Raw genomic sequence first — 27,713 nt, forward strand, 5'->3', positions numbered from 1 at the left:
CTTCAAATAAATGTGAATCGCTTAGCGCAATCGCAATGTAGGCAAAGAGACGAGGCGGAAGAAATCATGACGAATAAGAAATGACAATTGGTAATGTGCCGTACATTTGTTTTACCTCATAAATTGTAATAATTATCATCATGGACGTTGAAGAAGTACAGTCTTTGCCTTTATCTGTGCCACTGTATTCATCATTTGCTGTAACGTGGTCGGAAGATGATTGTGTGTCTGTGTTGACACCGAAAGGAACCTACGTTTTGGTAAGTTGTTTTGTGTGGCCGTGGTTGAGTGAAGTTTAAAATCGGTGTAAGACTTCATTCCAAATTTTCGTTCCGAAATATTGATCGCGACGGCTTGCGTTACTGTAATTACGGCCAAAAGACGATTAGACGTTGATCACGATCTTTAAACTTACCAACTTACGTTGCTTTGAAAATTAATGTAGTGTCATTCGAGAAGATTTATGCATATACTATTTATTGGCAGGGTGGACCCTGTAGTCGGAGAAAATCTGGAGCTAAGAGAAACTCTTCGATGGAGAGATTAGCTTATGTTAAAATGTCCGGGGTCACAAGAAATGTTAAGCGACATCAACTTTTCCTTTCCGCACTGGTCATAATTTGTCTCAACATTGTGTGTTGTGATGCAAATGATATCACTAATTTGGTTTTTGGACGTATTGTCGATAGAATGCCTGCGGCATTTGGCGACTTTAATTCTGATAAGTTGACGGACATGTTCGTTATTCAGAAAGATTCTAAGGCAGTTGAAGTGTTCTTAGGTAGTAGTCAAGAGCCACTATTAAGGCCTTCAAATATTAGTTGTGAATTCAAGTCTTTACATTTAACGAGCGTTGTACCTGGTGATTTCGATGGTGATGGAAACATGGATGTGTTAATAACAAGTTTAAACCCTTCATCTCCTGAATTCACCCTCGTCCATATTTTGTGGGGAGGAATGAACCATATCAATTGCACCAAAGAAAAAGAGCCCATAATGAAAATGAAAGGACAACCCTTGGTGCTAGATTTTAACCAAGATATGATTGCTGACTTATTTGGTATGGATGTCAATGGGAATAGAAGCTTTTGGATTTTTAATACGAACAGAACTATGCCTAAAGCAATCAAAATGGAAAATGGAAGGGAGCAATTATCCAGCCTGCGATTTCCTCATTCCCATGCCTTCTTGGATTTAAATGGAGATTTCTCTTCAGATTTATTTGTCACCACTGTGGATAATTTTGAAATATGGCTTGGTAATGAGGATGGTAAACTTGAATTTAACACTACCATTACTTTTCCTCGAGGTGTTACTGGAAAACAAGTTGGGCAGTCACTATTTCTGGATGTTGAACTCAAAGGAAAAATGGACCATGTCTTGCCTGTATGTATCGGCTCTTATTGCAAGAATAGTTCAATCTTAGTTTATTCTGGAAACCAGTGGCATAAATTACCTGTTGACTTCCAAGACAAAGACAAGAATGTGTGGGGCTTCGTTGTTCAACAAGGGCAAAAGTATATTGACACTATAACTATACGAGGTGGAGATTTCAACTTAGATGGTTATCCTGATTTACTTGCAACCTTAATATCTGAAGATATGAATCCAAAAATGCCAAAAACTTTCCTTCTTGAAAATGTCCCATGTGATGGTTGTCCCTTTAGCCGTACCTTTTCAGTGAGGTGGAATGCTTTCCCCCCTTATAATCATAGTGTTTTGGGAACCTTCTTTGATTTTTATCAGAATGGAGTCCTTGATGTGATTATTGTACATCAGCCGTCAGACAGGGGAAATAAAGATCATTTAGAAATGGCTGCCTTTAAAAATGACCTTGATTATGATGCAAACTTTGTGAAGGTTACAGTTTTAGCGGGGGAGTGCCTAGCTGGTAACAAAGAATTCAGTTGTGTGGAAAGAGGTGGTAGTTGGGGTGAACATGGTCCCAAGTCCCGATACGGAGCAAATCTTCCTGGTCCCAGTGTGTCTTATCATACCACCACGCAGGAAGGAGAAGTTCAGGAATCAACTGCAGCACAACTTTCTCAGAGTGCTCACTTTGCTCTTCAACTTCCATACTGCATCTTTGGCCTGGGAAGGACTCCAAACTTTGTTGATGCCCTCACGGTCGGTGTATCCTGGCCACAGGTAGAAGGACGCAAGCGTACTTGGACACAAATAATTCCAAATTCACAAGTGGTGGTTGTTCCCTGGCCAAGAGGCCAACCATCAAAATGGAGAGCGCGCCTGTTTGTTACTCCATCACGCCTAGTACTTCTTACAGCTGCAGCATTGGTGGGAACATGTGCATTAATAGCGGCCCTTATTGCTGCTCTACATTGGAAGGAAAGGAGGGAAGATCGCAAAGAAAAATTACAAGAAGCTCACAGATTTCACTTTGATGCTATGTAGTGGTATTTCTTGTCTATGAACAGTATTTTATTTATTATTAAGCATTGTGTCGATTACCCAAAATCAAAGATTAATTCTGGACTTTCTAGAATGTGATACATGAACTCTGAAAAGCAGAACTTGATTTTAAAATGATTATATTTTGTTTATTATTAAACTGAAACACTAAGGAAATGTGTTTATTGCTTTGATAGTTATGTGGCATCATGCTGATTATTTTAGTCAGCTATTAGCATACTATGCTGTTTGTATGCTTTTATTAATTTATTTTACTCTGAAGGAAGCATATGTTATTTGAACAAACATCTGTGGCAATGCCAAAGCCTTTATAAATCTCAGTTTTTCCTCTATGGTCAACTTATTTAATAATGTTATTCATGTACATACTTAATCATTAAAAGGAAATTAGGCTAGAAATTTGAGTAACTCATTGAAACTATTTTTATCTGGACTTTAAAAAAATGTTTTGGAAATTGATATAAGAAGTGTCGTTGGAAAATCATTTTATTTAAGAGTTGAGTTAGTCATTTTTTATTTATTTACTAGCGCATTCATTCTTAACTCTTTCCTATCTATTCTTCACAAACGTTTGAGAGTACATATCCTCAATCCTTTACATGTTTATATAAATTGGCCCCTCTCCACAGTTGAAAGGTGCTAGGCACCCTCTGCAAAAAGAACCACAATCATAGACATCGGAATTAAAGCTGTCATCATATTACAGCACAAAATCAATATTTATACTTGTAATTGCAGCAGTAAGTACTACTTTCCACTCTTGGACTGCAGATTTTTGCATTGCTTAGTGGCCAAAAATGTCAATTGAATTCTACTCAATTGCTTTGAAATGGCAAGTTATGTGCAGATTGTATCATGTGGTTTTGTTAATCGATTCTTCTGCTCGCAGTTTTCATTGTGCTAGTTGCAATGAAGTGACTGAGTATGTCCATTAAGGATTAAAGCTCTACAGCCTTGAATAGGTATTGTAAGATGAAGTGCTCATTAGATGTACAACTGTTGGAGCACTTCATCTTACAGCTCCATGTCAATTGTTGTTTGAAGATGGAAAATATCCATAGACCTACTCAGAAGTCACAATTTAACAATGATTCATTAATCAAAGTAACATATACAAATATCACTATACATATGTATTAGAATGCAATCCCAAATTATGGTTACAACGTTGTGGTATGGTATGCTTTCATAAAATTTGAGTTATTCTTACTCATTATTCATAATGTCTCCTTGATATAAGTTAATGTGGGCAAAGTTGAATTGTTCAAAATAAATCCAACAGGAAGAAGAAAGTTGGTTCATAATTCTTTTTCAACTGATTAGTGTGATAAAAAATATTCTCATGTTATCCTCAAATGAACCACGTGGGCTTTCATGTAGAATCATGTAGTTTTCAGGTTCTCCTGTTGGCTGTAAGCAATTTTTTATATACTTGTTTCCTCAGTATATTTAAACGAGATGCCCCTTTTTTAACTAATTATTTAGATATTATTGTTTGATGCTGTCTAAATTACTCGTTAGTCGATCTAAGTGCATAATTGGGTTGTGAAAATTATATTAGGCCATGGACATGTAGATTTGATCAATTTTTTAATAAAATATTTAAAAAAAATTATATCCAGAAAAATAAGCTTCCAGGAGTGTTATGATATAATATATATTTTTTTTGTTAAACTTAAATAAATGCTAAGCTATTATATGACTAGGTGATTGTTGCTTATATTTTCAACTCGGCCATAAGTACAACCTTACTGAAGCCGCACAAGATATGGTCGCACAAGTAGAATCATCTTTGTATTGTTGTGAATTGCTGACTTTGTGAAAGTATGAATGCATTTCTATTGGAAATTGTTTATGATGAGGGAAAGTGTATAGTGATGCAATTCTACTCTTAATTATGTTTAGTGAACTTACACTCAGAAAAATTCGAGCTTTTCTTGCTTTTCTATCCATTGGTCCTCAACTGATAAGTTGGTTGCCGTCAACTTGCTGTGTTGTTTCCTCCCTTGCCATTCTTTGGAGGAGAGTCTTAGTAGAATGGTTGGCATCCTTCATGATGTGGTTTTTAAATTGCCAAAAATCCTAAGTATGTTTTCCCCTAGCCACTTTTTCCATAAGGTTAACACTAGAAGGACGGCAGGGGTCATTTGACCCATTTTCAGGATTCTAATTAATTTTTCTCTTATTAAAATATTTTTTTAAATTTTGAAAATTTTTCACTTTCTTCATTTTGGTCTATATTTTGATAAATTAGTGTAAATTCAACTATAATGTTTTGTTTTTAATTTTAATGACAGGTTACACCTAGAAGGACGGCTGGGGGTCATTTGACCCACAGCTTGTTTTCGCTCTATTTTCTACTTTTTTCTAGCCCGTGGGCTCTTTTGTGCTATGTATATTATGTAATCAGCAAGAGGCTAGTGCGGTAGATGATTTTCTTGATTTTGAACCCGTAAGTTCGTTCCCGGTTCAATGCCGGTTTCGTCCCATGGGCTCCCACCTGTACTTCAAAACCTAGGCATAGTGACATGTTGTACTCAATATTTCAATATTTTAGAGGCAGCAATGGGAAATAAAACGTTCTCAATCTTTGTTTTACTTGAAATTCATGCAATTATGATATTTTAATTTTGTATTTCGTTTATTATTTTTGATTGTTGTATTACCCACACCGGAAAATCACACGTATCCCATGAGTGTTGTATCTACATCAGCCAAGATTCAGAGCTCTAAGAGATATGATTTTTCATCAACGCAACATCAGGTTTACGAATAACTTTCATTTTTTTGGCCTGATGGCATTGTCACTCGGCCTTACCCCTTTGCTGGGTGTCCCGCCTAACCCCATCAGGGTTTGGGGCGGGTGGACTGCACGCTGCGTCCCAGGGCAAAATGCTGTCTCCTTTTGAGAGAGCAGAGGAATTGAGTGCAGTCAACTGGAGAAGATTATACCATATTGAGCTTTAGTTTGTAGATTTTTTTCGCATGCATGTCATTAGCGAGTTGAGGAAGAGAGTTAAAGTCGAGAAAGATATCGAGGGGAGAGAACCGTTGACATTCAAATAGCTGTTAGAGAATATCGTGCACAAGAGAGTGTTTTTGCTGTTTTACAGGAGATTGATGAAGAGGAGTCTGGAAGTGAATCGGAAACATTAGTTCAAGGACCATCTGACCATTCCATCATTATCTGCGTGTGATGGAAGCGACGATTCCAGTTCCTAAGTCCAAGATAGTGAATCTGATGGCGACTTTGGCATAACAGCAAATGCACAGCCCTATCCAATCATTTTATGCAGTATATTACACATAAACCAGACAAAGTCGGAATCAAGTACCTTCTGGGTTTTGACAGATGTGAAATGAAAATACAGCCTAAATGAATTTCTATATTGCGGCAAAGATGAAGATTGGCCATCAAATCAAGCTTTGGGGAAATAAATAGTTACTAAAGTGACCGTAACATAAGATAAATCAGGAATAAATGTAACTTGTAACAATTATTTTCCATCCATCTAACTAGCAGAAAATTAGAAAAAAATGGAAAATTTATCTTGTAGAGACAATCAGAAGAAACAGGCGTGACGCACGAATATTGTAATCCATTCCACGCGAGTGTTCAAAAATACCTTAGGCCATACTCTTGCGTAGCATCAGGCAAAATTGAACAAGAATGTACTTTTATTCAGCAACATGATCTCAGGCAACATCCGAAATGAGAATAAAAGAAAACCAGAGGCCATTCTATTTCATAATAAAAACAAAGCACGAGTAGACATGATGGAAAGGATGTATCAATTTATTTTCACATCTTGAAATCTTACAGCCACATCTCCACGGGCACAAAAAAGAAAAAGGTACCAAATATCACCGAATTGCACCAATTTCCTTTTGATTTTCCAAATTCCTTTATATGTGAAAATGACTGGTGTCCTAAGATCCCCTGCCGCACACCTTTTAGGTGTCTTTGCGAGGTAGTATGTAGATGTAGATGAATAAATTGTCCAATGTAGGCATTAAATGCAAAATAATATTTTGTGGAAAGAGCGCTGAAAAAATTACCGTCTGTCTGAGATTTACAACAAAGTAATAATTTTTTAAAATTTTTATTCAAATTTTGTGAACCCAGAGTGTCTATAGTTTAAATATTAAACACAAATTTTGTATTGAGTGCATGTATTTTCATGATTATTTTTGCAATCGACTACTAAATATGGTTTAATTCATGATTTTTTAAAATAATTGTTAATAACTTTTAACATTGGAAATAATATTTAATGATGTCCCCTATAAAAAAATTGTATAAACCTGTATAAAATTTGTATACATTCTTATACACTGTCATGGCAATTGTATAAGAATGTATACAAATTTTATACAGGTTTATACAATTTTTTCATTGGAGGTTAAACAGTGTTTTTGATGAACTAATTTAACAGTTTATATGATAGAAATGAATATTGGATGAAAATGAGGTGTTTTATTCCAAAATACATTTTAGGGGTCAAATAACCCATAGCCATCCTTCTAGGTAGCGCTGAACTCCCATCCTCCTAGTGTTGAGTGACTAGGCTTTTATGCCTGAGTAAAAGGTATGTCCAAACTGCTCTTCTTATTTTTAAAACTTTTAGCAGATCTTCTCATGCTGTCTACTTTTTTTCATTTTATTCCTGTCGACATGAGTTATGCTATGATTATTATCACCCAAATTTCAAACATCCTTTGTAAGTATCAAGATATCACTGCTGGTTATAAATACAGTTCAAATCAGATTTCTTATCGTCACATATAATCTTTGCCTCCATGATGTGGCTAACAGTATCAGCTTTTGCCTTTCAATCATTGGCAACTCTGCTATGAAATTTGTTAAAAGATTGCATCATCTTCAGCGTGGTGCTACTCAGCCTGCTGTCTTCAAACCATAATAATTTTTCTTTAGAAATTATTCGATTTCATATGGTAATACTTTCTGTAGGTGTCATTCACACATGACTCTGCAGTCTCCTTTTATTCCTCATTGTCTCCTTTCTCTCGCAATAATTCTATGAAGAATAGTATGTCAACTCTATCATTGCAAATTTTTACTCCTCCACCTCACCTAGCTTCTCTCTTACTTCAATGTTAGCTCCCTATGAAATACAAAGCAGCCCTGTCTGATCCCTTAAAAGCTTCTAGTTGATGTTTTCCTCATCTCACCATAGGTAATTCTACTTCATCATCATCATTATGCTGTCCATTATAACAACAATCCTATGCCTAAGTTATACTGAAATGTCCTCCAATACTCATGAAATTAAATGTGTTCTTCTCAGTCAAATCTGTTGGAAGCTTTTAACAAATTATCAAAGACAATGAAGGTGTCTATTCCTTTCTATTGTGTCCTACTGCAAGTCTCAAAATATGCACTCAAAAATTCTAATTTGGACCTCAAAGCCATAGTCAGAAAAAAATTTCCATGGGGTTTGCTAGTAAGTTACATAACTGCATTTTGGGTGGAGGTTCACGAGGAGGGTGTACCCAGGGGCGGATCCAGGATTTTTTCTGGGATGTCACAAGGGTCTAACAGGTCTTCTCGAAACCATGCAATGTATATTGCCAGTTCGGTGAATAAAAAATTATTATTATTATTATTATATTTGAGATTAAAAACAAAATACAACATCAGACTTATTGTTGATGAGTTGACTTTGTGGAAGTCCATAGATAGTAATAATTGAGACAACTGTTGTTGTTTAAACTTATATTTGGTGGTGCCCAGACCATAACTAAACACATAGGTTCAAGACAATTGGGAATAGAACAAGCATGTGGCAATAACACGAACGATCTATGGAAACTTCTCAAACCGCCATCTTTATTCGGCGTACCACTTGTACCACCTTAACCAAATTACATATTCATACATAACCAATGACACACCTCCCTCCGAAATCTTTCACACCTTTAGATTTCTTTTTCAACAGTACAATATAATTACAGGATGAACAATTATAGATTAATTCTTTGCACTGGTTTAACCATTCTTCCACTCCTAGTAAGTACAACATTCTTATTAGTTGCTCCACTCTCATGAGCCATACAGTTAACATTTTCATGCATTTTTCCACTAACATTTGGTACATTGACATGTTCAGGAATTATAAAATTTTCCTTTACAGTATCACTCCCCATATGGTTTAAGTTAGAAACATCTTCATACAATGGAAATAGACATCTCTCATCACTTGAGGTTTTTGACTTTTTCAATTGATAACTATTACGTCTAACCACTGATCCAGTTCTATCTACCTTAATCCAATATGATTTTGGTTCATCTGCCTTTTTTGTGATAGTTGCTTTTTCCCAACAATTGTCTTTTGAACTTCTAACCACTACCTTCTCCCCCTTAAAAAATTCCTCCTCCTTCCTATGAGCTTGCTTGTTATACCATCCTTCCATCTTACTTTGTCTTGCACACAGTTTTTCATACACATCCATTTGTATTTCGGGTTCTAACTGGCATAGAGATATTGGCAACCTAGACCTCATAATGCGACTATTTAGTACTTGAGATGGTGAGGCTCCTAAGCTAATGATTGGACTGTTATTATACTCCATTAGAGCTTCATGAAAATTAGAACCATCTTCAAAACACTTTTTTAACAACTTTTTGCCAACACTTACTCCTTGCTCAGCTCTACCATTACTTTGATAATAATGAGGGGTACTTGTTCTAAGAGTAATATCTCTTTCTTGGAAATAACTTTGACACAATTGTGACATGAAAGGTATATTGTCAGCTATAACAGTCTTTGGAAAACCTGTCCATTTGAATATTTGTTGCATAGCATTTATTACTGAATGTGCTGACTTATCTGGGATAATAGATACTTCTAACCATTGTGAAAAATAATCAACAATGACTAAAAAAGACTTGTTCCCAAATTGAAATAAATCTGCTCCTACCTTTTCAAATCTAAATTTAGGCACAGAGTGAGGGGTCAATTTCTCTTTGGTTTTAAATGGCCTAAACTTTTCACAGGGTCTGCATTTCTGAATATACTCAGCAATCTGACTTTACATGCCAGGCCACCAAAATAATTGGTTTGCTTTGGCAATACTTTTATTTACCCCTGTATGTCCCTTGTGTACAATATCCAATACATATTGCCTCATTGATTTAGGAACAATGATTTTATCACCAAGATAGAGCATTCCTGCTTCTACAAATATATCACATTGTTTGTTGTAATAAGGTTTACACTCATTACCAACCTTCTCATTTTTGGGCCAACCCTCCCGGCAATATTTAGAGATCAACATTAACGTTGGATCTTTGGACGTAGCTAGTCGAAATGAACGTTGACGTTCATCTGACATTGGAAGGTGTTTGCTAATTGAATGAACCATTTCAAACATTTCAGGGTCAATTTCAGGTTTGTCATGAGTAGCTCGTGATAACATATCTGCAAAGTGCAAATATTTACCCGGAACATAGGTTAATTCAAGATCATATTTCAGTAACTTCAGCCTGAGTCTTTGTAACCTTACTGAACCGATCTTACAAATTGGTTTTTTCATCACAGATAACAAAGGTTTATGATCTGTTTGAACCGTAACATGTAGACCATAAATGAATTCATGGAATTTCTTTACTCCATAATAAATACTAAGTAATTCCTTTTCACATTGACTGTAATTCACTTCACAGTCACTCATTGTTCTTGAAACACATGCTACTAATTTATTCTCATTTCCACATTTAATAAAGAGACAACATCCTAGTCCATCCTTAGATGCATCACATTGCATAATTATTGGCTTACATGGATCAAAGGGAACTAAGGATGATGCTTGTGAAATTTTATCTTTAAGATTGTCAAGGACCTTATCATGATTAGGCAACCATTTAAATTCAACATTCTCCTTCAATAAATGAAATAATGGTTTCATGACCTGATTCATATCTGGTACATACCGTCTTACATAATTAAATGAGCCTAAAAGTCTTTGCAACTCTTTCTTATTTTTTGGACTCTTAAGTGACTTTAGGGCATCTACTCTTTGAGGATCAATTTGCATCCCTTGTTCAGAAATTATTTGTCCCATAAATTTGACCTTAGATTTCTTAAATTGCATTTTGTCTCCATTAAATTTGGCATTAACCATTTTGGCAGTATTGATCACATTTTGTAGGGCTTGATCATGTTCCTCATCAGACCTTCCCATGATAAGCAAATCATCTCTACACACAATGACATTAGATATGCTACCAAAATATTTTAACACTTTCTCATCAAATAAATCACCTGAGTTACTTAACCCATAAGGTAACACTTTGTAACGATAAACACCAAACGGTGTAGCAAAACAACATAACCAAGATGATTCAACATCTAATAGTAATTGATGAAACCCTTCTGACAGATCAAGGGTTGTAAAAATTTTTTTCCCTCTACATTTCATGCAAATATCCTCCAATTTGTATGGAATCAAAGGTTTTCTAACAATAATTTTATTTAGATCTGACGGATCCAAACATAGTCTCAACTTCTTGTTTGATTTCTCAATCAAGACAATTCTATTAACACATGCATTATCACTCATGTTCTCAACTTTGCATATAGCACCTCTTTTTTCCAATCGATCCAATTCACACTTAAACTGATCCATGAGGGCATGCGGGACTCTGGATGGAGGATACAATATTTCTCCTACCTTGTCTCTGATACTTAGTGAACACTTGTCCGGAAATTGCCCATGACCTTGGAATACTTCTTTGTTCTCTGAAATAAATTTACTTTCAGCACTAAAATTTAACATATCTGGCACTTTTGCTTTCTGAGCTTTGATTTGGTGCACTTTTTCATTAGTTTGAGTAACCCTTTGAACAAGATTTAACGCACAACACCCTGGTAAACCCAATAAAACTTTACATTTCCACTCAACAATCATAAAATCAAGACATGACTGATTGTTAGTTGATTTGCAACATAAATTTACAACACCCAAAGGTTTTTTCTTACTACCATCAAAACCTTCTAACTGGACATTTGTTTTACGTAAGCTTACTGGTTTATCAAGTTTCTCCAAAATACACAAAGGCATTACATTTACTTCCGATCCTGGGTCTAGCTTCATCTTCACTTTCTTACCTTCCACATTTAGTATAGCAAACCACTCGGTAACATTTTGAGTAATACTTTCAACACTTTTCACACTTTGATCACCCTTTGTCACATTATAAACAACATTCACATTTTCACAAAATAATAGAGACGAATCAGATTCATTCTCATCGTCTTTTTCTACACTTTTCACAGCTTTTACCTTACACGAGACGGCAAAGTGATTTTTCAACCCACACTTTCGACATGTCTTCCCGTAAGCTGGACATTGACGAATACCATGTTTTGTTTGACATCGTGTACATTTAAATATTTTCTTCTGAAACACTTTACCTTGGGGTTTTGAATTGCTTTGCCTGTGTCTGGTTTTTACAGCATCCACTACTGTACCTGCTGTGTCGCCTATTTCTTCCATCTTGTTTGCCTGTTGTCTGCTCTGTTCCGTCGCTCGACAATAAGTTTCTGCCTTCCTCAACGTTAAGTTATCAACTCTTAACAGACCTTCACGGATAACTTTATCCCTAATACCATGCACTATTTTATCCCTCAAAATTTTCTCCTCAACGGTTTCTTCATCCGTTGTATCGTTATAATTGCAAGATTTAATTAACTTCCTGCATGCTGTCATAAACTGGCCAAAAGTCTCACCTTCATTTTGCTTCCGATCCATAAACAAGTATCGTTCGTAACACTCATTCGTCCGTGGATTCACATATTCACCAAGTCTTTTGGTCACATTTTCATAAGATTTGCGTTCCTCGCCAGTCATTGGGATCGTTGACAGAACACTGCGGGCTTCCTCCCCCATAATATTTCGCAACAGTGATAGTTTGACTTTATCATGCGATTCATCATGTCCGATGGCAATCAAGTAATCTTCAAATGCATCCAACCACGCAGGAAATTTAGTAGCAGCATTGGCACCCTGGAGGTCGAGATCTGGTGGAAGTTTCACCGACGATGCCAACAACGCGTCCATGATGATATATTTGACTATTACACCAGTTACTAATACTTATTTATTCCTCCCAACTTGTCTAACGACTGCGCCATGTTTAAACTTATATTTGGTGGTGCCCAGACCATAACTAAACACATAGGTTCAAGACAATTGGGAATAGAACAAGCATGTGGCAATAACACGAACGATCTATGGAAACTTCTCAAACCGCCATCTTTATTCGGCGTACCACTTGTACCACCTTAACCAAATTACATATTCATACATAACCAATGACACAGTTGTATTTTTCCACACTTTTTAATCTTACTCGACTGGTTTCTCTCCAAAGACAGCTCTTGAGAATGATGCTTAAACCGGTTGAGTAAGAATAAAAAGTGTGGAAAAATACTCGTTGTCTCAATTATTACCAAAATACGACAATTACAGTAGAGAATATTATCTTTATTTTGATATTAAAGTTATTAATATTAAATTAAATAATTGAGGCTCTGTAATACACAAAATAAAATGATGTGATGATAACCATCATAAAAATCTTGTATATTTTTCAAGCGTCTGGGGGGGGGAGGGCATATGCCCCCCCTAAATCCGCCTATGGGTGAATCCCAGTACAACCTTCCATTCATCTCGGCAGGGTTTGAACCTCTTGATTTCCCAATTGCGATGTAATTGGTGGACATTATATTATTATTGAACATTATAAAGTGTACCAAATTTTTACACCTGCTCTCTTTTATCCAATTTGTGTGTCAATGGTTATAAAATCATTCAGGATTCATCGTTATAGAATTCCTGTGTTTAGAACCATGTTTATTGTTGACAATTAACCTTCTTCACATTTGCAAAATGATGTATAAAACAGAGAGAAACAATTTATGGAATGAGTAATTTTTTAAAATAAATATTTCAGGTCTTGAGACCAACTGCATATGATTTTTTACCCATTTTTGATTACAAGAGATATTGGATTGCGTCACAACAAAAGATTCCAACTGAAAAATTAGGTATGAGTATATTTTAAAAAAATATTTTTCTCTGTTGCAAGACTCAAAAGTTTTTACATCTCATACATTAAATGTATCTTTGAAATTATTTTCTAAGGAATTGACCCCAACAAAATCATCAACAAATTGGAAAAGGATGATTTTTATAACCTTGCAGCTGATATTAACCTCTCCCCTAATCTTGAAGCAACTGATCCCATTACTCCATCTGTTTCACAAGTGGCATGGTCAAGCAGAGGAATGGTCAACTTTGGAAGGTAAACTAATAAGTTATATTTATTTCAATGTGATGCACAGTAACTATTATTTTGTTTTTCACCTACATTAGAACACTGTGAATTGAATGGGACAAGAAGATGAAGTTGGATAAACATGTTTACAGCCTTTTGTATTCCAGTGGTCCACGTGATCATATAAAGAGACTTAGCTATGAATACTTTGAAAAATTCACATTTGTTTTTCAAGCAGGTTTAAATTATTCATATAGATGTTCTTTTATGATGATGTTTTCAAGCCTTCAATTGGTAGCAATTAAGGTACTTTATTATTCTTTTTTGATTGCTGTTATGTCTCAATGAGGAAATAGGTGTGATGGATTATTAATATTGAATGAGCTTCACTGTATTAATTGGGTCTAAATTATCTATGAAAATTACACCTTTCCAGCTCTGCTGTTTTATTGAGTGCTGCTGTAACTGGATGCAGCAGAGGTTCATAAAGAAAAACAAAAGTACAATTAAAATATTAGATCTTGGGTGTGGTCCTTCGAACTCAACCATTACTCAGGAGCACCTTCACTCTAAAGGCTCTGGAGCATTTGGTTATGTTTGCTATTTGTGCAGCGATGTTTTTTAAAATTTTATTCTGGCTATGGGAGTGTTTGTGGGGAAGAGTCACTGCAGCTTGTTTACAGTGAGATGAACACAGTATTAAAAGGAAATAACAGGCATTAATTGATGTTTTCATAATCATATATAATATAATATTTTTTTTGGTTTCTGAAGACAAGTTTTATGCGAGGATGGAACAGGTGATTAAGTGTATTTACAGGTAGCATTAAGGGGGTTCCATGTAACATAGATACTTACAATATTTAACAGTAAAATTTTACAGAACACAAATCAGAAGATAAAATCATAGTTAACAAACATAGTACATATGCAGGGTCCGTTCAATAAGTATCAGGACTGGTTTTGAAAATCAAAAATTATTGCAGCTACTATAACAATTACTTAATAATCTTCTAAATTCATTCCTCCAACATTGATACACTTAGTTTGGCACGTCTGACACTCGTCAAAAGCCCTATGGAGGTTGGTTTCCGGAATACTGTTCAGAGCCTTTGTTGTTGCTGCATGAACCTTTATAATTGAACTGATATCCTTTGAGCTCCCTTTTTATTTGCAGAAATGAGGATAAGTCAGGTGGAGCTAGGTTGGGGCCAAAGGGGTGAGGCAACATTACAACACCGAATTTTGCTGCCGCTGCTGTAGGTGCCTCGCAGCAATCACACTGTGGCACTGTGCATTATTGTCCTCATGAAGTTTCCAATTCTTAGCAATGTCTGATCGCACCCACATTACATGATGTTGCTGGCATGTCAGTACTTGCACGAAAAATGCAGCATTTATGGTCATTCCAATAGGCAGAAAATAATTGTGAACAACGCCACCTCAGTCGAAAAAACAGATCAGCAATGTTTAGATTTTGGATTTTGGCATCTGAGCTTTATTTAGACATGGGGACCTCTACGTATGTCATTCTGAACTTGGACGTTTTGTTTCCGGGCTGTACTGGAACACCTACGTTTCATCGCTGGTAATGTGTGGAGAAAATCTTCATCTTCCTGGATGCTGTCCAAAATTTCTTGCAAAATTTCCATCTGCGACAGTGTTTGTTCCTCATTCAAGACTTTCGGCACCAGCTTTGCACTCACTTTCCTCATTGCAAATGCCTCAGTTATAATGGTGTGGACGGTTCCGACTGAAAGGCCGGTCTCCTCACTGATAAGGGCAATGGTTAAATGCCTGTCACAGTCCAAAACTTATTTCACTTTCCCCACCTGAGCGTTGATTCGAGCGGTCATTGGGCATCCAACGCGGTGCTCATCTTTGACGAGCTCCTGGCCATACTTAAACATTTTGTCTTAAGCTTTGTGGCTTAAGGCATCATCCCCATAAGCCTGTGTAATAGGGCGGATTGGAAAAATCGATTTTTTTCAAATCCATCTGGCCCAATGAAAAAAGTTGTGGGACCGATCAAAAATAAGGCCTGAAAATTTTGACACCTGTACACATGACCCTCACTCTCTACACCTCTTTCTCACCTCTACATATGCCCCTGACCCTTGCTCAAATGCAATTTAGGGGGCAAGGGTCAAAATTCCAAAAATATAAAATATTTTGTGGTCATTCCCTATAGATTTTACCGAGCTACTGTTCTTTTAGGGATTAAGTTTAGTGCATTTTGACGTACCTGTCACAGTTTAGCCACAAAATGCCTGATTTGAGTCCACGCCCGCGAAGAAAATATTCTAATGCTCATGCAGCGTCGCGGATACAAGAGCAGCAACCCGATCCTGTCCCCTCCCTGCTCGCTTCTCCCCCTTCAACACCTCAAATGCAGCAAAATTCATCCCGCGTGTGCTGCTAGGAAGGCGTTTATCTTTGATAATATAAATCGGAAGATGGTAGAAGGTAATAAAGGATGCGTAGTGAGACGACTTGTCCCTTATTTGGCACCTCGCTGGCGTTAAAACCAACTCTAAGCGAAGTGATGAAATATTTTTAGATCCGAGAATGCAGGAAAGGAGATATGAAGTGAAACACTTTGCACTTTCCACATAAAAATTTATTAAACCAGAGTCGACATGTTTCGCTGCACTGCAGCATTATCAAGACTAAACCAAGAAATTAACTATATCAATATGTATACACAAATTGCACATTTGCAAACATTTGAGAAATTAGGGGTGGAAGGTGGGGTGGAAAGGAGGGTTGGGAATTTTAAACTGACCGTTGGTATGGGGTGAGGTAGGGGAGGGAGGGATGGTGACTATTTTCAGGTGCTCGGAGGGTTTTTTTCCCCATTAGCTGAGGGAGGTCAAGGAGCAGAGAATGGAAGGGAAAAACATGGTCATTAGTAATAACATCTTTCCTACTAATGGGAGAAACGATGTACAACTGTTCCCAAATGTCCATTTTTTTCCCTTTATTAACCTGTTGCAGCATTTTTGGGATGAAGTCAGCCCGGTGTCCATCTTCTAAGAGGTGAGCCGTGAACTGGGATTTTCCTTCCCTCTTATGCTCTTCTGCTCTGACCTTCAGACTTCTCCCCGTCTGTCCAATGTATGACGCCATACAATCCCCACACTTTAGCCTATAAATTCCACTTTGGTCACTGATATCAACAGGGTCTTTTACACTGGGAAGCAAATATTTTAGGTTTTTTCTATTGTGGAAGGCTGGTTTGATGCCAAGATGATTCAGAAATTTACCTACTTTTAGGGAAGCACTCCCAATGTAATTTATTTTTCGCCAGCGTTGAGCTTTCTCAGGTTAGGAATTTTCAATTTTTGCATCAAATTCACCTGATTCTTGGGTAATATTTTCCATGAACTCCGTCATGGACACATGGGTACTAGAATCTCGCCCTAAGTGCTCTGTATGGATGATTTATTCCTAATTTTCTCTTAAAACTGTCCTTGACTCAAAAATTAAACTGTCGAGGCCTATTGGTGTAAGTTTTGGGTTAAAATGCAGAGAAATTGCACTCCATTAATAAATTTTAACGGTGTGAGCTAATGACATTTAATTTCTCTAGTGAAATGTGAAGTCACCAATTTATGCTGATTTCATTGAGATAGCTATATAGAGAAATTAACAAAACCTTATAAAAGTATTCTACGGATTTAGATAGGTTTAATGGAGTAATTAAAAAGTATTCAGACAATCTCAGTCTCCCCTTCCTTCTTAGACTTCCCTATTTAATTCACAATATCTATTCCCTTTCATTCGATCTATAAATCCTATTCCCTTCCTTCCTCTCCCTCGTTTACTCAACCATCTTCCCTAACATTGTTTTCAGCATCTCCTCCTTGCTCAGGAAACCTCATGTCTCCTTCCTATCTCATCTAGAAGCTGCCTCTCCTTACCCACCTTGTCCTGCTCTTCGTTAATCCGCCTACTCTCTGTCTATTTCACCTTCTCCTTACTCTCATCTCAAAGGCCTCCAGTTTTCTCTCATCCTTCCTTCTAAGTGTCTACGTTCTACATCTACCACTCTATTACCAAGCTTCCCATTTAATACCAAAACTATCTTACCCTTCATTGACTTTCCTCCTCATTACTATAACTAATTCAGTTACCATCACTCCATTAGTTCCCTCTTTCCTTCCACCTCACTTTGCATAGTTCCAAGACATCAATTCTCAATTTCCCTTTTGATATTTTCTGGCTTACCCTCCCTCATTTTTGTCCTAACATTTCATGTCCCTAGGTTTGTTTCTTTCTCCTTCTTCTCCATCATCTTATTCTTCTTTTTCTCTCTTTTGGATCCTCCTGCTGATGATAAGTCCATGCAAGGTTTTTACATGTTGATGACCTTGAGCATCTTGTCAGCCCCACTGCTGTGAGCGACACCCCCCATTGCGAATGGATTCTATTAGATAAGTTTCCCCTGTGAAAAAATTGTGTAAACCTGTTTCAAATTTTTATACATTCATATACATTACCAAGGTTTATACAATTTTTTCATAGGGGCTCTAATACTGATTTGATTTTACTACATGTTTTTCAAGGAAAGTTAGTTGGTAGGATTTCCCGCTTCCATTCCAACACTTTTTTACGTGACACCATGATATGGACTACCTTTCATCTGGCTCCTAGCCTTCGACTTATCTGGCATGGGTGCTACTTCGGAGAGTTATTGAAAATTATTCTCAACAGTGCAGGTCAAAGGGTTATAAGAATGTGCTTGCCTTTCCACCTCAACAAGGTTATAGCTCTGTGGGAAGGAACCAAACCTTACACAATTAAAAAAAAAATTAATTTTACAATTTCAAACTTTTTTGCTTGCTTCAAGGTGCATGATGGCTGTGCTGACGAATACTGGGTTAGTAACCTTTCATTATCTCAGGAATAGTAAGTGGAATATGTGCTCAGATTTCTCCAAGACATTACGTGCCCACTTTGAAAAATGTTGGGAACAAGATTCCAAAGATGTACGCTTATTGAATGCCTCAAAGCAACTCAATTTTCTCAAAAAAAGAGTAATTCAGATGAAGACAACTGGTAAGTAGACACAAGATACATTTATAATGAGTTATTTTTCTAATGAGTGCATAAAAGATTTAATGTTGTTTATAATTTAGTCGTAGGTTGGAGCCACATGTTCTTTGAAGCTAATTCGAGTGTTTCATATTTCATCACTGGACAAGCAAATGGTGAAATAATGATTTGGAAAATACCTGCTTTGTCTGGAGAGCAAAGCAAAATTGAACCAATCTTTGTTAATTGTTTTGAGTCAAAATTAATGAGAATGACGAGCTTATTATGGCTGTCAATTGAAGGAAGTAAAGGTAATGAAATTTTTATTGTAATTGGTATCAGTAATTTTAATTTGAACAGTAATGAGGTGAACACTATTTCAATGTTGTGGAAATGGTATTTTTATTAACAAATCATTAGTACTTTATTACTATGTTTTTTGTTAACAGTTAGCTTCCTAAGTCACTAATGATACAATCCTTTTTCCTTTCCATTATTGCCCTGCTTGTGGGCAGAACTTCAGAATGGAAAGGGGAGAGGAATAGGATGGCTTTCTATTTTTATTCTGAATGGAATCTATGATTAACTAAGCTTGATTGTTATGTTATCATGAGGTGTTAACACGTTGCGTACCGGGTTATTTAAATTCCTAGGAACGCCGATTCTGGGAAATATGTGCCTATTAGAGCATAATGCCTTTGGTTTAAACATAGTTAAAAAGCTAATGTTTAGAATATAACTTTACCCAATCAAACGTTATGATGCATCAATTCATTATGAACAACGAACAACAACTGAAAACATACAAACGAATACGTATTGTACGCTTTAAAATTGTTTAGGTTGATGCACCTAAATGACAAGAATCTTCGTCATCCATCCAGAACGTTCGGGAAAAAAATGACGAGAATTATCGCCATCCGTACGCAACGTGTTAAGAACAAAAAGGAACATGTGAATGGTGACTAATTTAAGGTGTGTTACAGGGCATAACTATTCAAGACTTAAATGCTGATAGCTTCTGTTCACTTACGGATTATTGGTTTATTTATTGGTTAATCTTGTGGGCCAAAGTAAAGGGAAGCAAAGGGAGTTTTCTGTGCTTAAACTCCCGCCGAAATCATGGTAAATCCAAGCGCCCTGGTAGCGCAACTAGTAGAGCACCTGGCCGGCAACCAGGAGGTTCTGGGTTCGAGTCCCAGTCAGGCCGCATTTTTACCCTCTGATTTCTGGCTTTTTTCCATCTACCACAGCACCGTTTTTCCATCTACCACAGCACTGTTGTCCATGTCCTTTTTTCATTATATGCTCCTATCCCTTTCTTTCCTTACCTGTCAATTTATTTGTATGTTTGCCCTTATATATATATATATTGTGTACCACCGAAAATTTAGTATTGTGAGTGTTTTTTTATCTTTTTGTGTCCTGTGCTTCTGCCCAACCTGGGATATTTTTATGTTATTTACCTCGTCGAGGAACATTTCGAAGTATATATTTATTTATTTATATTTATATATTTATGGATGAATTCTATTTATATAGGGTTTTTGATTGCTGGAGACATTAGTGGAATCATTAAGTTATTTCGCTTGCGGTTGAACCCTGACAATCCTAATGATGTGGAGCTGGTTGGTGATATGGATATTTGGCCAGAATATGATAATATACCTGTCAAAAATATAAAATTACTCTCTGGTGGAGCTAATTTAAGTGATGTACAGATTGTGGCTATAAAAGGAAATTTTGTTGTTGTTGTGTCTTTGGGTGATGATGGTGTCCCTGCCCATCGTGCTTCTCTTCTTGTGGGTAAATTTTGTATTTCAGGTAAGATGCTTAATCATAAAATTCTAATCAGCTAAGTAATTTTGGAAGGAATTTAATTTTTCCTCTTAAAATGTTGATTATTTCATGTGGCATGTAGAGAAGGAATACATGGAGATCACACTATGTATGTGGTAGCCTTATTGAATATAATTTCAAAATGTGAAAAGTTTAAGCTAGTTAAACTTCATCGGTTTCCTGCCCCTAGAGAAGTAGTTCTATGAAAAAGCTTTTTACTGCTTTTGGCATGCTGTTTTTAAAAACTTATTTCTGATAAGTTTTACACTCACTATTACTTTCACAATAATATCTTTTGATTATTTGTAATAATACATTGCTCCTACAATTTTTGGAGCATGGAGTTACATATTTTTCTCAGGCATGTAATTTATTTGCTTTTCATGTACTAGCTTAAATCATAGCAGTAACTGTATTAAATTATGATAACATTACATTTCATTCACTTTGAGTAATATACCAGGTGGAAAAATTGTATTATTTTTTTAAACTTTCTATTCAGCAAGTAAATATTGTTGAAGTCTTGAGCCATAAAAATTATTATAATATGTATGTATTGACCCAGAGTTCAGAAATACAATACTAGAATAGTATGTACAAAGATATAAGACACATAAATATGTACAACATTATTACATATTCATACAAGAATATATTAAGGCGTAGCATAATTCAGAAATTGAGATGAGGCAACATCATTCATGTGCCAGCGGCCATTGCTGTTGGGAAAGGTGGAGTAGATTCAAGATGAGGGTGTTGGCCTTGCCGGGGCAAGGGTATGGCTACTGTTTTGTTTATGACCCATAGATCATTGTTCTATCTGTCTCAACTTTGGGCAGTGGCCCTGACCCTACTTGTAAGGTAAGTAGGTCAGAGAAAGCAGAGAGAGAGAGAGTGTAGGAGGCTGCATGATAAGGGGGAGAGACAATTGAATGTGGAGGGAAGTTTTGGATTTGGTGCCCTGGTCACTACTTTCTTCCAATTTCATTGCATTTTCCCAAGTGCTTGTGGTGGTTTTATTGCGTTTTGGCTGATTTTTACCATTTATTGGATTGCATATGTAAATCTAAATTAACGTTTGTGAGTATGCCAGATAACCGTCTCCACCAAATGGGAAACCTCCTGAATTTCATTATTTACTTTATGCATTTGATTGTATTATCATTACTGTATGCATTTCATGCATAAAGTAAATAATGAAAACTAAATTGAGATTTTTATTAATTTATTATTCTTCAATTATTCATTAATAATTATTGTGTACAGATAACTTTTATGCAATGTTAAAGTAGATTCTATAGACAAAGTAAATTCAAACTATGCATTACCTTAGAAATAGTATGATATGTACTACAAAACAAGGTACTAAAAGGGAAGTTTCTTATGCACAATTGGTTGGAGCATTGTTGATTTAAATAATCTGAGTTTATTTGAAGATAACTCTTAAATGAATGGATGTTTTGTGTATCAAATGATGGAGAGATTTAAAATTGCTGTTTGAATCAACAGCACATAATGCAGCATCTACGGTAGAACCAAGTTTGCCTGTAATTACAAGAGGATAAGCGTAGACTCTGACTCTTAGCTTTTCAACTAGCTGTAGATCATTTTATTGATATTTTTAAAATTAAGTTTCAATTCACGTAACACCTTTTTTACTCACTAAGTCATTATTTAGGGATAGAAATTCCTTAAAATGTATGGTCAGTTTAAGTACCTGCTACGAGGTTCCTGGAAATTAAAATGACCATACATTTTATTGATATTTTTAAAATTAAGTTTCAATTCACGTAACACCTTTTTTACTCACTAAGTCATTATTTAGGGATAGAAATTCCTTAAAATGTATGGTCAGTTTAAGTACCTGCTACGAGGTTCCTGGAAATTAAAATGACTGGAATTATAGTGAGAGGAAAAAGGTTGAGTACATCTTGTAATGAGGGAAAGTAGAAAGGTACTGAATTTGGAAGAAAAGAGTGGGGAGAAAATCTTGTTCTCAGTATTCAAGGGAGGGTTTAATGATGGCCAGTAGCAAAAGAATCACCCATCCTTGTAATTATCATAGATAATTTCTTTGGTCCTGGTGTTGCCAGTTAGAATTTTGGATCATTAGTGAGTGAAATACCTTTCCTGTGGTCTATTATCTAAACTCCACAATTAGTTATGATTGTTTGATTTCTAGTGGATTCCTTGTAGTACTATTCCATACCCGCCATGGTGGCAGTGGGGTAAAGTCCTCGCCTACCAATCCGTAGGTTGCGGGTTCGAATCCGGCGTGGGTAGGTGGTCTCTATCCAGGGCATGGATGTTTATGATGAAATCATGTTTGTTAATGTTGAAACACCCGTTGTGAAGGCCATACTGAGCTGTTTACGGGGAAGTGGGAAATGAATAAAAATGAATATACACAGGAGTGACGCATTCGCTGAAGTAATTACCCCTAACTTAGATTTCATTTCCAAGTGTATGAATGTGAAAATAGTTAATTTTGTGTTCATGATTTGAACCTACAATATTGTTAGTGCTAAAACATGAGTGTAACACTGTTGTTTGCCCAGTATTTTGAAAGCTCAAGGAATTTCTGAAAACAGCTTGTGCTTTTTATAGAATAATGAATAACTTAACACTTCCGTTTCCAACTGGTGGCAGTACATGCTTATCATGCCCAGAATCAGCTGGGGATATCTGTCAGATTTCCTCTGCACAGGATTAAAAATCTATTTTGTATTAATTATTACTGTTATGACCCATGCATTTACCATATCTGCATTGGGGCTCAGCTTTAAATGAGGAGGCAATTCCCGTAAAAAGTTACACTCTCATTCAGCTCAATGTTTAATGTAAAGAAACCCTCATTATAATAATCACCTTCAAATCTAAAATGAGGTTTATGTGCAATCATTGCTTTATATCATAATTAGGAACCATTTTTTAAAGTTTTAATTGTAAAACAAATCCAATAAATATGTGAATTTAAAAAAATTAATTCGTTCTCAGTCATATTAGAACTCATCTGGCTTACCTCTTGGTAATTTCAGTGTACAAATTTATATCCTCATAAAGACTGGATTTATATTTGTCTATACTTTCCTTTAGGTTGTGAAATACTGGGCAATGCTTCTGTCATTCTTGCTTCACAAAGTGGAAGCATGACCAAAGTCAATATCACTAAAGCTGGAGATGGTGGAATAAATCTTGATGCCATAGAGCTGAAAAGCAATATAGACTTATCTGATAAACTCTGTCATGGATTTGGAGCTTCACGGAACAAAATGATTGGCATCATGCTAAATAGGTAAGTTCCCATTTGCTATCATGGAAGATTCCTTTGAAAATTGAATTGTGATTTTACAAAATATCATCAATGGATCAGTGTTTTCAGTAGTTAGTTTTTTTTTCAGCATATACAAACCATTTGATCATCTAGTACTAAGAGATCCTACCACAGCTGTACTTTTTACTATGGAATTTATGCCTAATCCTTTAACTCTCTTGTTAAAAAATCCATCTTTTTCCTTGACCAATCATTGGGACTGTGTTGAAACTTTGAGGTAAGATCTATAATGTGTGATGATGGTCTACTGCACATTGATGCAGCTCTTCTGATTTTTATAATGGTATTACTTCCACAGAGTGCAGGTGGCCAGGGGTAGATATTCGACGACTGTTGTGAACACTGAAAATCTGCTTTCACAAAGCCCCTATCAGCTGAGCTGCAGCCTTTGGATATATCAGATAATCACAAAATATCGTTCTCAAGGAAATGAACTGTCTGACGAAACGGTAATTCTTTCAACTTCATCTTGATAATTTTAATAATCTTAAGCTGGAAAATTTACCCTAGTGACAGCTGAGACATATACCTCTTTTGTTTTGAATTTAAATGTAAATGAATACAATGCAATACTGTATATGCATGCCTCTTTCAACTAAGGATGTGCAATAATGTGGAAAATGGATGCTTGTGTTTTTTTTCCCTTGCCAAGTTATGTGTTATTCTTTGGATCCAATTTTTTTTTACCATACATGTTTCAATGCATTACCCTATTTTTTGCTTTAAAATGTTGACCTTCCCCAGCACCTCTTTCATTCAAGAAGACAGCAGTGGTCTAATCTTAAAATGGGTTGGTCATTTGACCCATTTCTAGATTTCAAATTTATTTTTCTCTATTTAGTGTATTCTAAATTATTTTGAGACTTTTTTAATTCATTGATTTCCACATGAAAGTGTATCTATTAATTTGAAACCTTGTCAAATATTTTTTGCCCTCTTTTAAAAGCGGTATTTCCCAGAAAGACAGATTGGGATCATTTGATCCACTACTCATTTTTGCTCCTTGTCTTTATCAACATCCTACCCGTAAGCTCTTCATTTTTATGAAAGTCATGTAAGATAGCCGTTTATGGTCCTATGGATCTAGTCCTTAGCTGTAAGAGGGTCCCTGTTCAATTGCTGGTAATGCCTCTAGACACCCACATCATTACGTAATTATAGTGCAAACAGCAATTGGCAAGTTAACCACAAATGGGAAAGTAAAATATACCTCTCATCACGTAATGAGAGCTTCGTATGTAAAGGGTCTTGTACTTGGTATTTTTCTTTCTTTGCATTTCAAATTTTAGACTGAAAAATAGCATATACCCCCATTATTATGTGTATTGTGCAACCCTACCATGGCATTTCTCATTTGTGGCTGAAGGTGCAAAAGTTATGAAATATTTATGGATTTCCTCATAACATTCTGGGAATGGAAAGAAAAAAAATATCCCGCAGGATATGCATTCAAAGTTTATAAATTGTGGCTGTTATTGTATCAGTAAGAATTACAACTTTCATCTAAACCCCCGTCTAACGATTCATTATTAATACATTTCCATAAATTATCTAGGCTGTGGTAGGCATGGTTATCATTAATCCTTTGCAACAAAATTAATATAAAAATTTAATAAGCCATAAAAACTGAAGTTGGGAATCCTTCAACATTCATAATAATAATAATAACAACTTTATTTGCCCATGTGATACATTGTAGACTAACTCCAAGTATATAAGGCACGTCAAAAAAAAACATATCAATACTAGCAAGACATACACAATCATTGCTGATGCTTTAAGTAGTCATTTACATTATAAAAACAGTAAAGCCGATGTCCCACGGTCAAATTTGCGTCAAAATATTTTGATCAAAATTTGATGCAACTGACGCGCACCCTGTCCCACGGTCAAAATTTTGTCCAACTGGCTTTTGGTCCTATCGTTTGTACAAATCACCGATTTGTACAAATGGATAGGACAGGTTCTAAATTTTCATCCAATTGGATGAAACCAACCAATCACAGGGCCTGTGACAAAAAAGCATCGCCAAGCGCTGACACACAGGCCAAATATGTTAAACTTATTTATCGTCTGCATGAGTATTTTAATTAATATTTATGTATATTATGGACACAAAAATAAACTTTGTTGTATTCCACACAGTATGCATCAAAAACCCAACCGGTCTCCATCTTTTCAGGTCGTTATCTTAATCGTAAACCTCTAGATAAGGACCTGAAAAGATCGAAACCGGTTGAGTTTTTTCATTAGTATTGTATGGAATACTAAAAGGTTTAGTTTTAAATTTATAATATCACCATACCACGAAGTGAATTCACAAAACATTATTTCAAATATATATATACGTTCGTGATCGTCTATTTCATCGCCTGGTGTGGCCCTAAAGGTAAATATGAGCAAAAATTTGTCTTAGTGATAGGCGATGGAAGCTCTCAACTAGGAAATCCGTAATAATCAGTTGATCTTAAATAGAAAGGAAGCGATCTTTAGAATCGCAATACCAGGAGGGATGTTTTGGAAATAATAAAAGATTTACTTAAGGTATCGAGGCCGAATTTTACGCTTTATGGAAGGCATACAATGCGAGCGAGCAGCTGGAGAAATGACTAATATGAACTGACGATTGTACCTGTGAAACACTACAGCTGCCCGTTTCTATTACTATGATTATAGGATAAGGACCTTATTTTAGAAACTGCTAGATTAGGAGAGAAAAATATGATTTAAATGCACGCTTACAGCACTATTCATAACATCTCCTCAACCACAATGTCCATCATTTATTAATAACATTTTCCTCGCGGGAATAAACTGCCTCACGTTTGTATCCTGGCGTTTTATTCTGCCCTCAACCTTGCTGATAAGGGACATGAAAATATCCTGACTTGTCGTCAATTATTATCGATAATAAACGGGAACATCGGCGACCAACTCCTTCTCCAACATGTTTAGCATGCTTATTCCAACGCTTTCATACCCCTTTTCCAGCCAAGGCCAAGTTCAGCATTCCTTCTGTTTTCTTTTTTTCGCATATTTAATGTTCAAGAGGCCTGTTCAAACAATTTCGCCTGCTTAAAAAGAAAGAATCCTCCACCTCCACAAGTTTCCTAGTTGTTTACATAAATATCGTCTTTCGTTTGTTTTTGATCAAAATGAGATGCATCGTGGGACACCCCCAGTCCAGTTGTATCAAAATATTTGCATCAAAATTTTTGGACAAAAATTTTGATCAAAATATTTTGACGCAAATTTGACCGTGGGACATCGGCTTAACACAATAGATAATTATAGACTAAATTCTTGTATAGAGCCATTGTTTTTTCTTTTTTTATAAATTGTGGTAGGTGGTTGTACAATTTTACACACATATGACGAGGTCCTTTAGAATACATGGCAAGAGTAGATGACAGCACATGCATATCATTACACCTTTTTGTCTCATAGTTATGGAAGTTCTTATTTGAGATAAAATCAGCTTTATGCTTTCTTACATACAGTACAGAATAATAAATAAATAATGAAGGCAGAGTTAAAATTTTTGTGACTGAAAAAGAGAAGACACAATTTAATCTTGTATGTCAGCTTCTTGATACCTGAATTTGTAAGTCCCCGGGCTCTCTTGTCCTCGTCGTCCGTAGGAGTTCATATAAGGAAAGTGACTCGGAAAAAGGGAAAAGTCACATGTCGGAGAAGTCACACTTTATTCTTCCTTCATTTGAATACACACGTCAACTGCCCAGCGCACTATCATCTTCCTCTGGTCAACAT

The 27,713-nt window shown here is 36.0% G+C and overlaps 1 protein-coding gene across 2 annotated transcripts in view; it reads left to right on the top strand.

Annotated features, from left to right (window-relative positions):
- The window catches only part of LOC124159194 (T-cell immunomodulatory protein), a 40,434-nt gene continuing 12,721 nt past the window's right edge, over nt 1-27,713 (top strand). The window contains exons 1-9 of one of the 2 annotated variants that reach the window (XM_046534834.1): nt 1-260; nt 13,409-13,502; nt 13,600-13,759; nt 18,585-18,793; nt 18,874-19,080; nt 20,312-20,593; nt 23,705-23,903; nt 24,010-24,159; nt 24,241-24,391. In XM_046534834.1, coding sequence (XP_046390790.1) covers nt 141-260; nt 13,409-13,502; nt 13,600-13,759; nt 18,585-18,793; nt 18,874-19,080; nt 20,312-20,593; nt 23,705-23,903; nt 24,010-24,159; nt 24,241-24,391 — 1,572 coding nt within the window. In that variant the 5' untranslated portion in view covers nt 1-140. Of the gene's footprint in view, nt 261-486; nt 2,830-13,408; nt 13,503-13,599; nt 13,760-18,584; nt 18,794-18,873; nt 19,081-20,311; nt 20,594-23,704; nt 23,904-24,009; nt 24,160-24,240; nt 24,392-27,713 lie in introns of those variants that run through there. The other variant, XM_046534835.1, reaches the window with a different exon arrangement.

Source organism: Ischnura elegans, chromosome 5 (assembly GCF_921293095.1).
Source record: "Ischnura elegans chromosome 5, ioIscEleg1.1, whole genome shotgun sequence".
NCBI lineage: Eukaryota > Metazoa > Arthropoda > Insecta > Odonata > Coenagrionidae > Ischnura > Ischnura elegans.